We start from the raw sequence: 15,877 nt of genomic DNA, 5'->3' as shown, positions 1-15,877 counted from the left end.
ATCCAGAAGCAATAAAACAACACTAAAGAATTATTGCTGGTTGTAATTTCCCAGTAGGGATACAGGAATATGCCAATAACACCCACCACAGAAAACTGATTCCCTTATGTACTTCATTTCAAAGAGCAAAATAGAGAAGTCCATCAGGCACAGTACAAGGCTGGCAAACAAGGAACACGTATGTGAGACAGGAAGTTAATACCTACCACTCACAATATTGTTTCATCCTGTTGAGGTGAACCTGGTAACCTTACTATCTATTAAGATGGAGAGTCTTCAGTGGGGACAAAAACAAACCAAACAATTTAAGAAAAAAAGAAATGTGTTTAAATAGACACTTTCCAGATTGCCTTATTTGAGGTTCCTTCAAATTTAGGGTACCTTCCTTTAAATAATTATTTTCATAACTTAAATGGTTTTTTTCTACTGGGATTACCTCCATCCTCTCTTCCCCTTAAATCCAATCCAAGCTCTGAGGTTCATTTTAATGCAACTTTTCCTGACCACATTACTCTTCATCTACAATCCTCTCCTCTGGATTCCTACTGCAGTTTTAAGTCTGTTGGGTTGGCCAGAAAGTTTGTTCAGGTTTTTTCCATAACATCTTATGGATGTTACTATCATATATTATTAACTATTGCTTTAAGTGGGCTAGTTTCTCTTCCAGTTTTATGGTAGGCACTTTCAAGTTTTAAAATACATATTTTACTTCCTCCGTTTATGATAGGAAGCCTATCATAAACCCAGACTCATAAGATATATTGGAGAGATATATACATATTCACTGACGGGAGAAGTGGCAACAACCTATAGCAGAACTGCCGACCTGTTACAGATAGGGCATGAGTTTAACACACACACACACACACACACACACACACACACACACACACACACACACACACACACACACCCCACACACAAAACTACAAAAACCTCTACTCCTGAGAGAGAGGCAGACAAAAATCCTGAGCCTAGGATCCTATATTGATATCAAGTGAGGTTTTCTGCCCATTGCAGGAGGGCCAGGAAACTCTCTTCCAGGAATGATCTGCAAAAGTCAGAAAGCAGAGTTTTGCTGCCATTGAAAGGACGCAGGATCACTGAGAAAGCCTAGCTGCTGAGACCCAGGGCCTGATGAAAACTGAAATTAGACAAAGTCAGATGAGAATTCCCTGACCCCTGTTTCTCATCACCAGATAACAGAAAGCTGGACAGAGCATCCCACCCAAACTTATTGTAGTCAGATTCACAGTTTTCTAGAACCAATCCTAGAGCTGAGGTCACAAGGCAACAAAGCTGAAATCTAAGGAAAGACAGGCTGGCACCTAGTGGGAGAGCTGGACGTGAACTTCTGTTTACCTGGGGCAGACACTACCAGATGCCGTAATAACTCACACAAAACATTAAAAACTGATGTGAAGTGAGAGTAGCAGCGACATATATACACTACCAAATGTAAAACTGTCACCTAGTGGGAAGCAGCAGCATAGCACAGGGATCAGCTCGGTGCTTTGCGATGACCTAGAGGGGTGGGATAGGGAGGGTGGGAGGGAGGCTCAAGAGGGAGGGGATATGGGGACATATGTATGTATGTGGCTGATTCTGTTGTACACTTTGATGTACAACAGAAACTAAAACGGTATTGTGAAGCAGTTATACTCCAATAAAGATCTATTAAAAAAACAAGTGTGGTGGAAACACCAAAAAGAAAACCCCAAAAAACTGATCAATGTTGATTGTGGAATAGCAAGAGAATATGCAAAATGTGAGGAATTCAGAAATTAGAGAAATTCCCACCTATTCACAGATTTTTCTCCACATGACGTCACTAAGTCAGAGTTCTGGGAAATCCTCCATCATGGTATTGACCTGGGGGAGCAGAACAGCAGTAGCAAAGGCATGAAACCCCTTCACAATCCTTCTCCCTTATCCCTGTAATGGAGCAAACGTGACCAGCACCAGGGTGAGCTAAGTGCCTCACTTGGCTTACTCTAGTCCTAGCCCTAACTAAGGTCTTAAACTTCTAAGAGAAGGGCAACAAATCTTGCCACCCTTAACGCACTGGTGAAGTCTCAGTGCAACTGTGAAAAAGAAAAAGAAAAAGAAAGGGAAATAAAAAACCCAAAAGCAAAAAACCTCTACCACTGGAGGGGAGGGGCAGAAGGAGCAGGAATGCCTGCTGGGTTTACGTCACTAGAGGTTACGTCACATCTGGCAGTGGATCAGAATCGCTAGAAGGACCCATGCCAGAAACTAAGAGATGCAGGACTTGCCTAAGACTGAGCTTAATGAGAGCAAAAGGAAATGCCCTCCTCCCACCAAACGTCCAACAATCATCCAGTAACAAGTAACAACAACCTATTGATGGGAGATGGATAACAGCTTAAAGAGACTCCCTGTGAGATGCAGTAAAGCCCTAAAGATGAGTGTGGAACACACAGTGAGAAAAACTCTGGCAAACCATCCTTCATTCTAAACACAAAATAATGTGAAAGGAATTTAACATCTGTGGTGCACTGAGGATGTTCATACCAATCAAAAAATCCCGAACCCAGCTCAACTCCTGCTAGATTGATTCCAATCTTCACACTGAAGTCCTAGAAGAAGGAAAGAAGTGATCATTTCCAGGCCAAAAAAAAAATTATTTACCTCAGACTATTGCCTTTCACTAGATGCCTAACTTTCAACAAAAAGTAATAAGGCATCCCCCCCCCCCAAAAAAACAAGAAAAAACAATACCTTGCCAATCAACAGAACCAGACTCAGACTATTAGTGCTATCGGAGAGGCACTTTAAAATAACTACGATTAATATGTTAAAAGCTTCAGTGGAAAAGATGAATATCATATAAGACTGGATGGAAAAAGAGAGTTGTACACCATAAGAGAGAATCAAATGGAAACACTAGAATTGAAAAAGACAGTAACAGAGATGAATAATGCCTTCCATAGCCTTAATAGTAGATCCGGAATAGCTGAGGAAAGAATCAGTGGATTTAATGTTTCAACAGAAATTACCCAAATGGTAACACGAATTGAAAAAAATGATAAAAAGGAAAACCCAAACAAAATGAAACAAACATGGAGATACAAGTTTTGTGGGGTAATATAGAATGATCATACATATATGTTCAATTACTTATATAATTGAAATCCCAGAAAGTAAAAAGGATGAGAATGGAAGAGAAGAAATATTTGAAGACATAATGGCCTAAAATTTTCCAAAATTAATCACAAATACCAAGCCCCAGGACAAAGGAACACTAAGTAGGATAAATCACCTCTCCCCACAAAAACTCCTTAGTTATAACATAATTATAATTATAATCGAAGAAATTAAGGACAAAGGAAAAATCTTAAAATCAGAAAAAAAAAAACACCCACACACATTAGAGAGGAACAAAGATAAAGTTTACAGCAGATTTCTCGTTAGGAACTCCAGCAGACAGTGAGGTCACTAAAAGTGCTGAAAGAAAAACACTATCCACCCAGAATTGTCAACCCAGTGAAATATATATACAAGAATGAAAGAGAGATAAGGTCATCTTCTTAAAAAAATGGAAAGAATTCATGGACAGGAGACTTGTCTTATAAGAAATATTTTTAAAAAATTCTTATGGAAGAAAAAATATATTATGCCAGATAGAAATTTTCTCTCTGCAAAGAAAGGAAGAACGTTGGGAATGTAACCAAAATAAGCACCAGTAAAGATAAGATAAACGGAAAACTAATTTTTTCTCATTTTAAATTGCACAGCAAGATGACTTTTAAAGAAAAATTAGTAACAATGTATATTGTATTTATAGTATATGCGAAGTTAAACATTTGATAAAAATAGCACAAAGGATGGAAGGGAGTAATTAGAGGTGTTTCCTTGTAAAGTCCTTATACGATATGTGAACCAGTTAATACCATTTCAAGGTAAAACATACAAGCAGAGATGTATAATAAACCCCAGGGTAACCATTAAAAAGAAACAAATCAATAAAAAGCTAATAATGGAGATAAATGAAATTTTTTTTATATACTCAATCCTAAAAAGGCAGAAAAAAATAGAAGAGATGGCATAGGAAACATCTAGCAAAATGAAAGATTTTAATCCAACAATATGAATAATGATATTACATATAAATTATTTAAACATACCAAATAAAAGACAGAGATTGTCAGATTAGATAAAAAATAAAATCCATGTATATACTGTCTAGCAGAAACCTTCTTTAAATGTAAAGAAATACATATGCTAAAAATAAAAGTAAGGAAGAGGTTGTATCAAGTACACTATAGCCACAAAATATTGGAGTGATTATACTGAATTTGGACAAAGTAGACTTCAGAATAGGAATATCTCAGGGAAATAGAGGGACATAACATGATAAATGGATCAGTTCTCCAACAAGACATGACAACTCTGTGTATTCACTTTACAACAGAGCTTCAAAATACATGAAGTGAAACTTATAGAACTGAAAGAAGAAACAGACACATCTACAGTTCTGCTTGGATACTTAAACACTCTCTCCATAAACGATTCAAAAGAATTGAACACTGTAAGTCAACCTGACATAACTGACAATTACAGAACACTCCAACAACAGTAGGACACATTCTTTTTGAAGTTCATATGGGGCAATGACCAAGAACAAACCTCAAAAAAATTTAAAATATCAAAATTCTACGAAGTATATTCCCAGACTATTGTGAACTAAATTGTGTCCTGCCCACTAATTCATATGTTGAAGCCCTAACTCCTAACATGTCTGTATTTGGAGATAGAATCGTCAAAGGGATAATTAGGTTAGATGAGGTCATAAGGGTGGGGCCCTAATACAATAAGACTGATGTCCTTATGCGAAGAGGAAGAGACACCAGGGATAAGTGTGCACAGAAAAACGGCCACATGAGGGCACAGCAAAAAGGTGGTCATCATCAAGCCAAGGAGACAGGCCTCAGACACCTTGTCACCTAAAGCTACTGACACCTTGATCTTGGATTTCCAGCCTCCAGAACTGTGAGAAAATAAATTTCTGTTGTTTAAACCACACAGGCGATAGTATTTTGTTATGGCAGCCCTAACAAATGAATACACAGACCATGACAGAATAACAGAATTAAACTAAAAAGTCAGTAATGAAAATTATTACAACACACATCTAAATAATACATGAGTCAAAAAGAAATTAAGGGGACTTCCCTGGTGGTGCAGTGGTTAAGAATCCACCTGCCAATGCAGGGGACACAGGTTCAATCCCTGGTCCAGGAAGATCCCACATACGGCGGAGCAACTAAGCCCGTGTGCCGCAACTACTGAGCCTGAGTGTCACAACTACTGAAGCCCGTGAACCTAGGGCCTGTGCTCCGCAACAAAGATAAGCCACTGCAATGAGAAGCCCGCGCACCACAGTGAAGAGTAGCCCCTGCTCGCTGCAACTACAGAAAGGCTGCACGCAGCAACAAAGACCCAACGCAGCCAAAAATAAATAAATAAATGAATAAATAAATTTATTAAAAAGATTAGCAAATATTTTTAACTTAATGAAAATGAAACCACACGTATCCAAAAAACTTGGATGCAGCTAAAGCAGTGCAGAGTGGGAAATTTATAGTATTAAATGATTATATGTGAAAAGAAGAAAACCCTCAAATTCACAATCTAAAATTCTTCCTTAAGTAACTAGAAAAAGAGTAACAAATTAAATGCAGAGAATGCAGAAAAAAATCAATAATCAAGACAAGAGCGGAAATCAATGAAATTGAAACTAGGAAAGCCTCAGTAAAGCAAAAACTGTTTCCTTGAGATCAATAAAATTGATATACCTTTGGCCAGACTGATAATGGGGGAAAAAAAACCCCACAAATTACTAATATCATGAATGATAGAGGGAAAATCACTACAAATCCTACAGATATTAAAAGGATAGTAATGGAGTATCATCGACAAATATATGCCAACTTAAATGGACAACTTTCCTTGAAGACACAAACTACCAACGCTCACTCAAGAAGAGATAAATAACCTGAGAAGTCCAATATCTATTGAGGAAATTGAAAATGTAGTTTAAAAATTTTCCACAAAAACATGCCAGACCCATATGGTTTTACTAGTGAATTATACCAAACATTTCAGGAGGGAATAATACTAATTTTACTCAAATATTCCAGAACATCGAAGAGTTGGGAGCACATCCTTCACCCTGATACTTGCTCTAATAACAAAACCTGAAAAACACATTACAGGATAAGATAACTACAGACTAATATCCCTCATGAATATGGATGCAAAAATCCTCAACATATGTTACCATGTTGACTCCAGAAATATATACAAATAATACATTATGACCATGTTATGTTGGGTTTATACTGGATATGCAAGATTGATTCAACATTTGAAATTCAGTCACTGTTTTTTACCATGCCAAAGGACCAAAGGAGAAAAACTACATGACCTTCTCAACAGATGCAGCAGAACAGCATTTGACAGGCTTGAGCTGTAGAACCAACAGTTTAAACAAACCTGAACAATGCCAACAGAATGATACGGAGAGCACATTGTAGACATGAAAGCAAGGCCCACAGTTGTTCCAGAAAATTCACTTGCCCTGTGAAAAAGAGAGAAATTGATAAAGCTTATGACTCTAAGTATATTTTCTATAGACAATTCATCCAGAACCCTTACTAATTAACAGAGAAACTCACATTGCGAATCATCACTCAAATATTTCCTTCAGCGAGTTTGCAGAAGGCATTTTTTTAAATACAATGGTTTTCATACCACCTAAATCCAAGCATCTGGGAGCGATCACTTTAATATTTTATATCTCTTATTCATGATTCTTATATTTTTCATTGTGGAATTCATTTCTTGTCAGGAAATAAAGGGGGATTTTTTTTCTAACAAATGTTTTGCTTTATAATATACATATGTATGTATAAATTTATATAAATATATAAATTAAGGTGAAACATGTTTCACCTTAATTTATTTTCTCCTCATGTATTTTTATATATGTTTACTTTTATTTTAGCACTGTTTTAGCTGTAGCTTGATTTAAGTTTGGGCTCATTCTATAAGTATTTGTGTTATTGAAGCATTTATGCATTTGCAATATTTGTCCTATTGGAGTGACATTTGAACCACTTGCATTTATTTACGTAGATGATATATTTGGTCTTTAGTAATTTTAATTTCTATTTTGGTTTTGTTTCATTTTTTCTTTCAATTTTTAATAATTCCATGTGCTTTTTTTGTTATTATTATTCTGTTATTATTGTCTGTTAAGAATCTGACCCTGGTTTGCATCTAGAAATTTGCAAGTAGGCATCATTTTAAAAATTCCCATAGTAGGTGCATTTACATAAAAAGTTGAACCTATATTTTTCCACGATCAACATAAAGAATGGCAAGTACACATTTTGCCATGAAAAATGAGGAAATTAGAGAACTTCCTGCCACTTTCCATTCCCTACGGAGATTTCAATATCTGTTATTCTGTAATGATATTTTGTATCATACATGATATTTTAAAGATTTATGGCATTTATATTCTCTTTTAAAATTATATTGTGAAATTATTTATACTTAAGTCTACATTTTTGTGGATTTAATTCTTACTACTAGCTCATTTATAAAAAATAAAATCTTCCTCCATTATGGGATTACCTATTTTGGTTTCTCTTTTCAGTGGATAGAGTATATTTGGACTCTAAGATTCATACCCGGTTATGCCCAGGTATAGGTATATTTTGTTAATTTGTCAGGTAAATGGTAAGGCTTTCAGTTTACACATGAAAGGGCAATTATTTCCTTCCATCCTTATCTTTTTAGTTCTTTTATCTTGTTTATTCTGGTCTATTCAGGAAATCTACTCTTGATATTAGATTACTGTTTTTTATCTATACATCTGTCATCTTGTCTATAATTTATATTTCTCTACCCTATTACTTCACAATACTGGATTCAACTACCATTTTAGCTTTGTCCTGGGACCAGTCTGGTAAGAGTTGAATTCCCTTACTACTCACTACCTTCGAGACCCTGGAAAATCACCAAACCACTCCCCAAAATGAGCTATGTCTTGTGGTGGGCCCCTGAGTCTGGAACTCATCTTTCCAAATTAAGGAACTGTGGCAGCTAGCCTTCAGAGATAACCCAATGAGCCAGCCTTGTGGTATTCATATCCTGTGTAGCACCTTCCCTAAAACTGGATAGGTCTATGACTTGTTCTTGACCAACAGAATACACCAGAAGTGATGTGTGATTTCTAAGACTGAGTCATAACAAGCCTTGAAGTTTTCTCCTGGGCCTCTTAGAATGCTTCTTCTGGGGAAAGCTAGTCACCTTGTTAAGATATCCAGAAACCTGAGACTGCCATATTGGAGGAAGTCCAAGTTAGCCACATGAAAAGCTGTATATGCAAAGAGATGACCAACCGGCACCCCAGGCAAGGCACTAGACATATAAATGAAGAAGACTTATTTTAAGTCTGGAAGTTGCGTGCTGATGCAGTCATAGATAACCAGCACAGAATATTAATTAATTCTGACAGGACCTAGTCCACTTATTTCCCATGACACCCACTGTTTTCTTAGGTAGTGAAACTCAAGTAATTTTAAGTCACTCTTTGTTGCAATCTGATTCCAGCTGCAAACCATCCGGCAGAACTGTCTTGAGGCATATGCTTAGCAGTCTTGTGTCATTTATAGCTGTTGGATTTATTTCCCCTATTTTTTAAATTAGTCACTAATTAGTCATTTTGTCAGGATGGTAGAAGCATGGGATTAGAATATCATGTTCAATTTTCCTTCAGTCCTAGAAGTTTATCCTGATTGGTGCGTACAGCTAATCCATTCTTTTAAAACACTGAATCTAAATCCCTCTTGCCATTATCTAAACCCGCCTTTCCTTTCTGTTATACACAATCAAAACAAACAAGCTTGTTATGAATCACTGCTCACTTACTAGCCTCTCTCTTAAAAAAAAAGAAAAATCGTTGGAACAAAAGTAAGAGCACATGCAACCTAAGATCCAAATGAATACTTTTTAAACTTTTAACGCTCTATGTGTAAACCTGTAACCTGAGATACCATTTGCTTTGCCAAGGCTTTGAAAAATGTCTATGGCAAATACCACAGAACATACAAAGGGGAAAATCTCTACATACGTGATTAACTGAGCAACATCATGACGCTTTCTTCTTAGGAGGACATCCCCCCTCCATTTAGCAAAATTTTCCAAGGTGAGGCTTGCATTGGGGGATATCTTTATCTTATCCTTGTCATTCCAAATTTCCATCCCAGCTAAGGCAACATGAGTATTGAGCTTTTTATAAAGCTGTTGAAAGAGAATAAATGGCAAAGTAACAACTCATAATGGTGTTATCTTTTAAACTTTTCAATGTACTTTAGATTTTGAAACTTATTTACAACAGCACTGTAAAAACCTTCTTTCCAAACATACTTGTGAAATGGAAGTTACCATCTCTTTTGGCAGACACTAGCATCCCCATTTGTAGGCAAGACAGACACCCTTAGATATTTCAGGTCTATAAACTCCCTTTTTTGGGACAAAGCATCTATTGAAGCAAACTTTTCCTGTTTGCAACCTCAAAAAATATTATAATTTCCTGCTAGTAGTTCATGACTATGACTTTACTATAAATATATTTCCTCAAATGCTATGTAACTTCCTCAGAGTCATAATTTTTCAGAATTAGCAAGCCTGACTCGGTGCTGATTTGGACATCAGAAAAGGAACAGACTACATGAAAAAGTCCTGCATATGTGAGTACAATAAAGTAAGGGACCTCTAATACTTGAAACTGGACTGAACCAAATAATCTACAATGCATACAGAATAACCTTTAGAAATAACTAGTTAAGCTTATGAGACAATACACTTACTCTAAAGATGAAAACTTAAATTACTACTGTAGTTTATAAAACTGCACAGTGTTGGTCAAAGAGTACAAGCTTCTGGTGTTCTGGGGATCTAATGTACAACATGGTGACTAAAGTTAATAATACTGTATTCTATGCTTCAAAATTGCTAAGAGAGAAGATCTTTAATGTTCTCATCGCAAAAAAGAAATGGTGGAATCATGTGACGTGATGGAGGTGTTAGCCAACCTATTAGGTGAGCGAACCTAATCATTTTGCAATATATAAGTATATCAGATCAACACAACACCTTAAATTTGCCCAATGTAATACGCCAATTATATCTCAATAAAGCTGGGGAAAAAAACTACACAGTTACAGGCCTTCTCCTGGGGCAACTTTCTGCTGAGAAACCTGAGGAGATATTTTTTCAAAAAAAACAAGAAAACAAGAAAAGTGTTGAGGAATGCAATTATCATCGAAAGCAAAGTAAAAATCTAATCAGATTAAAATCTTGCCTTTGATTTTTTTCCAACTTCCTTATTCCTCTCTTCTTTATCTTACTCACCTGACAAAACTCCAATCCCGGTTAAAACAAACTCTCCCTTCTGTCTCTCCCCCATCAAGCCCCGAACACAGACAGGGGAAAACAAATGATGTTGGCTGCTTTCGCTTAGAAGCCATGACCACTAACCTCCAGTGGTCTGAACCACCCTCCAGCAAACCTGCTGCATTTCCGAAACCCGTTCACTCTCACAACCTTCTATACATTTTTTCATGCTTGCTCTTCTTTCTCAAAAATTCTGCCACTTTCTTTTAAAACCTCACTTTGAGCAGACGTCCCTGCTGCCACATTCATCGAAGAGCATAGATGCAACCAGAAGAGAATCTCCACAAGCTCCCACCCCGTCCACCCACTGGTCTACACCTGTTCAAACAACCTGTGCTTCCCCTTCCTCACTATATGAATGAACTGTGAGCCCAAGGCCAACTTCTCCATGCATGCGCTGGACCTGCCATCTCTCCCCAGATCAAAGAGATTCCTCCAAAAATTATTCCATCTTTTTTTCACTGTCAGTGTTTAGCCTTTTGTGCCGTGGTTCTCATTAGCATATAAAGGATGCCTCATCGTGGCGGGACCGGAATTTCTCTTTATGATTCTTCCTCCAATGACTTATGCCCCATTTCTCTGCTTCCATTTATAACAAAATTTCTGTATTTGCTGTCTCTAATTCCACTTCTTTCATTGTCTCCTGGACTCCCTGGAATCATGCTTTTACACTCCACAGGAACGTGCTTCATCCAGGAGACCAATAACTTCTACTTTGTTAAATCCAGTGGCCAGTTCCTGGTCCTCAGAACATTTCACATCATTGATCATGTCTTCCTTTGATAGATTTTTGTTTCAAGTAGCTTCTAGAATAACCACCTCTCCTGGATTTCCTCCTATCTCACTGTCTACTCCTTGGTCTCACCTCCACTCTCTCACCTCTTCCCCTCTTACTCCTCCTTAGAGAAGTACTTCGAGTATATATCTTTGTGTCCTCTTCCTACTTATCTACACCTATTCCCTTGGTGATTTTACAAACATTTTCTGCAAAGGTCCAGGTAGAAAATATTTTAGGCTTTGAGGCCATGTGGTCTTGGTTGCAATTACTCACCACCTTTGTTATTGTAGCAGGAAAGCAACCATAAACAATGTAAACAAATGGGCATGACTGTGTTTGAATAAAACTTTATTTTATAAAAAGGCAATAGGCCAGAGTTGGTCCACAGGCTACAGTTTGCTAACCTGTGTCTTATGCCATCTATATGTGCTAAAGTCATAGATTTATATCTATGGACCTGGACCTGCCATCTCTTGCCCTGAACTTCAATCTTGTATCTCCAGCATTTCCACCTAGAAATTTTTATACAAAGAGATATCTCAAAGTTGCTGTGTCCAAAATGGAAATCCTAATCTTTCCTCTGATAGATTTCCATCATCCCCCACCATTGTTCCCCATTCTTGAAGTTGCTTAGGTCAAAACCCTTGGTGTCACCTGACTCCACTCTTTTTCTTATGCTTCTCATCTTCCACCCACCTCGTAAACCCAGTTGACTCTGTCCAGACATCAGATCTTCTCAATAGGTCTCCCATCACTGCCTTTTCTCAAGCCACCATCTTCTCTTGCCCTGAATTATGACACGATTCCCCTACCTGGTCTTGTTTCTGCCCTTGCTTTCCTTCAGTTTATTTTCAACAGAATGGCCAACGTAATCTTTTAAGAACACAGATCTGAACATGTCACACCTCAGCTCAGGCTTTCCAATGCCTTCCTCATTCATTAAGAATAACAAAGTGCTAAATACCATATGATATCACTTATATGTGGAATCTAAAATATGACATAAATGAACCTATCCACGAAACAGAAACCGACTCACACACATAGAGAACAGACTTGTGGTTGCCAAAGGAGAGGGGGGTGGGAGAGGGAAGGGTTTGGAGTTTGAGATTAGCAGATGAAAACTATTATATATAGGATGGATAAACAACAAGGTCCTACTTATAGCACAGGGAATTACACTCAGTATCCTGTGATAAACCATAATGGAAAAGAATATGAAAAAGAATGTGTATATATATATATATATATATGTGTGTGTGTGTATAACTGAATCACTTTGCTGTACAGCAGAAATTAACATAACATTGTAAATCAACTATACTTCAATAAAAAAAAGAATAGCAAAGTCCTTACGCAGACCCACAGGGCCTTCAGATTCTGGCCACTGCTACCTTTAGATGCCATCTCCCACCCTAGCCCTGGCTTATTACGACCAGCCACAATGGCCTTCCCCTTATTCCTCAAACAAGGCAATCTAGGTTCTGCCCTCAGGTCCTTTGCTCTGCCTAGGGTCAGACTTCTCTCCCTTCCTTCAAGTCTCTACTCAAATGTTACCCTATTAGAAATGACTTCCCTGTCTAACACAGCACCCAAGATATCTCAATCTTTCTCCTCTCTCTCTCTCTCTCTCTCCCTTTCTCTCTCTTTTTAAAAACTCTGCTTTATTTTTCTGTATAGCACTTATCACCATCTTACATACTCTTTATTTGACTTGTTTGTTTGCCTCCTTGAACAAGGATGCTAAGTTCCTGAAGGGAAGGATAACTCCTTGAAAAAAAGGATATTTGTCAGTTTTGTCCCCCATTTTATTTCCGTAATCTAGAAAAGTACCGACACAAAGTAGGTGCTCAATAAATATGGCCAGTTCTTGGGGCTCTTTAAGAGGAGTCAGCATACTCTTTGTGGTGAGAATATGAGATATGACCTTGGTCATTGTATCCACCTTCGTTTTATTTCTATCCTCAGAGGATTTGCAGGACCACAGGTGACTCAGCCATTTCAACTAAGTAGGTAACCATATGTTCAACTAATAGGAAACTAACAAGATTTAAATAGAAATGATATAAAAATCATTTTTTAAAAGTTTTTAGAAATTAGATAATAAAATCACGTTTAAAGAACCAAATCAACAGTTTTACAATGGAAATAGGCGTGGAAATCTAACCAATCTAAGTTGAAATCTTCTCTCTACCATTTCCTAACTTTGTGATTTTAGGCAAGTTATTTTGCATCTTAGAAACTAATTTCTTAGCTATAAATTACGTTTAATAATATGTTAGCGTTGTTCAAGGATTAAATGAGATTAGGTATTGAAAGCTGCTATGTACCAGAGCTTGGCTTATTTTGTTTTTTGGTTGGTTGGTGGGTTGGTTTTCCATTTTCTTCCTTAGATTGGTTTTCTATTGGGATTTGTGTGTCAGCATTTTCTTACTGGGTTTTAGAAAAATAAAAACCATGAAACAAAACCACCTCCTATACCTTCATGGACCTGAGAATAGTGTGGTGAGTATGTGAGATACTTCTCTATCATGTAATATTAATATTCAATTAAGTTGCCGAAGTTGTGGTCACCCTTCAAGAGCCAGTAAGCAGTATCAGTCTTAGGACTATTGGCTTTTCTTCCCTGCCTCATGAACATTCATAGAAACACCCAATGGCATCACCTAGCAAATTGTTAAAATTACACTTAATAAAATATATCATACCATGTTGATGTAATTGACCATGTCAAACACCCTCTTTCTTATTTCCTCTTGGTCTTGATTGTACTTTTTAAACTACAGACAAAATATAGACATTGATAGAAATGAATATAATTGGAAGGTAAGAAAAAGCAATTTCACTTTATTTTACTTATTATAACTAATGATCAGTTATAAAAGTTAACACTTAAACATTAAAAACAAAGCACTTCCTTATTTCTCTACCTAAATTAAAGCAGTCTGGAAGAAGAGATGATGTTTTGTCCCCTGAAGTACTAGCTCAGTGTAAAGCTCTAAGGAGCTATTGCAGACATATTTTCGGTTAAATACCATAGTTTCCTAAGCTGAGGAGCGCTAGTGCAAGGAATAGTCTACTTATTTCAAAAAATATGAGCAGTAAGTGAATTTAGTATAATAAGAGAGGTCAAAATTTTAGGGTCTGAACTAACTTACATTATCATAACACAAAAATTTTCCTTTTGAGAGCACACATGTGGACTTCAGGTTTAGAACAATCAATCTATAAAATGCATTCTTATAAAAGAAGATTAACAATGAATATTACCAACAAATCATCTTTTTCAGAAAATTCTATCCATTAGTTTTGTTTTTTTTTTATTTACCACTCCCTGATGAGCATAAATTTTAATTTACCAATGATTTAACTACTTAACAGAAGACAAAGTGACAAAGGAATTTAATTGGAAAATAAGTTTGGGGCTCTTCAAACAATGAGAAAGGCACATTATAGTGCAAAAAAATCAGTTTATGCATATCATATTAGGTGTACATTCCTTAAAAGGTAAGATCATATCAGTCTAATTATATGTTATATTTCCTAGGTTCAAAACAATTTGTAAAAAAGAATAGCTCATACTCATTATTTTTAAAAACTTATCCATTATTTAATATCTTGCATAATAAATTTATGTAGTATAGCATTTTAAAAGACACATTTATCTGATATAATTACCTCACCATTATCCAGGACCAAAAAATATTCTATGTATTTATTTTGTTCCCAAGCCTTCTGGTCTTTGGATTTCTATAATAAACATAAAAAAGAAGATTACTAAGACAACATCTCTCTCTGCAAGAGTCATTCTTAAATTTTAAATGAGGAATTTGGTAAGAGTTGGTTGGTCTGGGAATGAAGGAAGACAATATTACCATTTTGACTCTAACTAACCATCCAGAATCATCTATAGACAAGGCTCAGAATGTCAGAGGTAGAAGAGACATTGGTGATATTCTAGTCTGGCCCCTTCATTTTTACCAAAGAGTGTAAAGGATTACACAACTGAGTGCTAAAAATAAAACCAAAGTCTTCATATTTTTTGAACGGTGGACTTTCTCCACTAGCCTGCTGTGAAATAGAGGCACGTTAACTTCAGCATCCTCCTAGGGTTTTGTTTTGTTTTGGTTGCCTTTTATTCCTATCCCAGTGAATACACCCTCCTTTACCAATGGTGCAAAGTCCAGAGCCACCGCGGCAGCCAGTCTGTCCTTTTCTTCTCAGACAGTGCTTGATCTCCTTCCCACATTCCAAGCCTCCCTATTTTCAGTTTCTTTCTCTCCACAAAATGAAACAAAAACACAAAACATGTTTCACAGTAGATTTTTTACTGATCTGGGTTCTTGAACTCTTTAATCAGTAGAAATTGGTAAGAGGCCAGATGAGAAATTCAGACAAGGGTTAGATGCATGAAGTAGGTAGCTACTTGTAACGGTCTGGCCTCTAAAGGCAAAGGCTGGAGATATACATTTGATGGTAATTAGTGAACAGTTCCTATTTAAATAAGACATAGCACTGGATGAGACTACCTAGGAAGAATGTGTAGATAAAGTAAAGAATGGGACCCAGTATTGAGTTACATGAGGCCTCTAATATTTAGTGGTCCAT

General features: G+C 36.7%; 1 protein-coding gene across 1 annotated transcript in view; it reads right to left on the bottom strand.

Annotated features, from left to right (window-relative positions):
- ADAM28 (ADAM metallopeptidase domain 28) overlaps positions 1-15,877 on the bottom strand; it is a 61,364-nt gene that overhangs the window by 28,306 nt on the left and 17,181 nt on the right. Inside the window, exons 7-10 of the mRNA XM_067745175.1 lie at positions 14,948-15,019; positions 13,978-14,049; positions 9,167-9,336; positions 6,520-6,604 (exon numbers count right to left, since the gene is read on the bottom strand). Of these exons, the coding sequence (XP_067601276.1) occupies positions 6,520-6,604; positions 9,167-9,336; positions 13,978-14,049; positions 14,948-15,019 (399 nt within the window). The remainder of the gene's footprint in view (positions 1-6,519; positions 6,605-9,166; positions 9,337-13,977; positions 14,050-14,947; positions 15,020-15,877) is intronic.

This window comes from Pseudorca crassidens, chromosome 7, assembly GCF_039906515.1.
Source record: "Pseudorca crassidens isolate mPseCra1 chromosome 7, mPseCra1.hap1, whole genome shotgun sequence".
Lineage (NCBI taxonomy): Eukaryota > Metazoa > Chordata > Mammalia > Artiodactyla > Delphinidae > Pseudorca > Pseudorca crassidens.
Note: the sequence above shows the minus strand (reverse complement) of the source record. Positions and strands in the feature narration are given on the sequence as shown.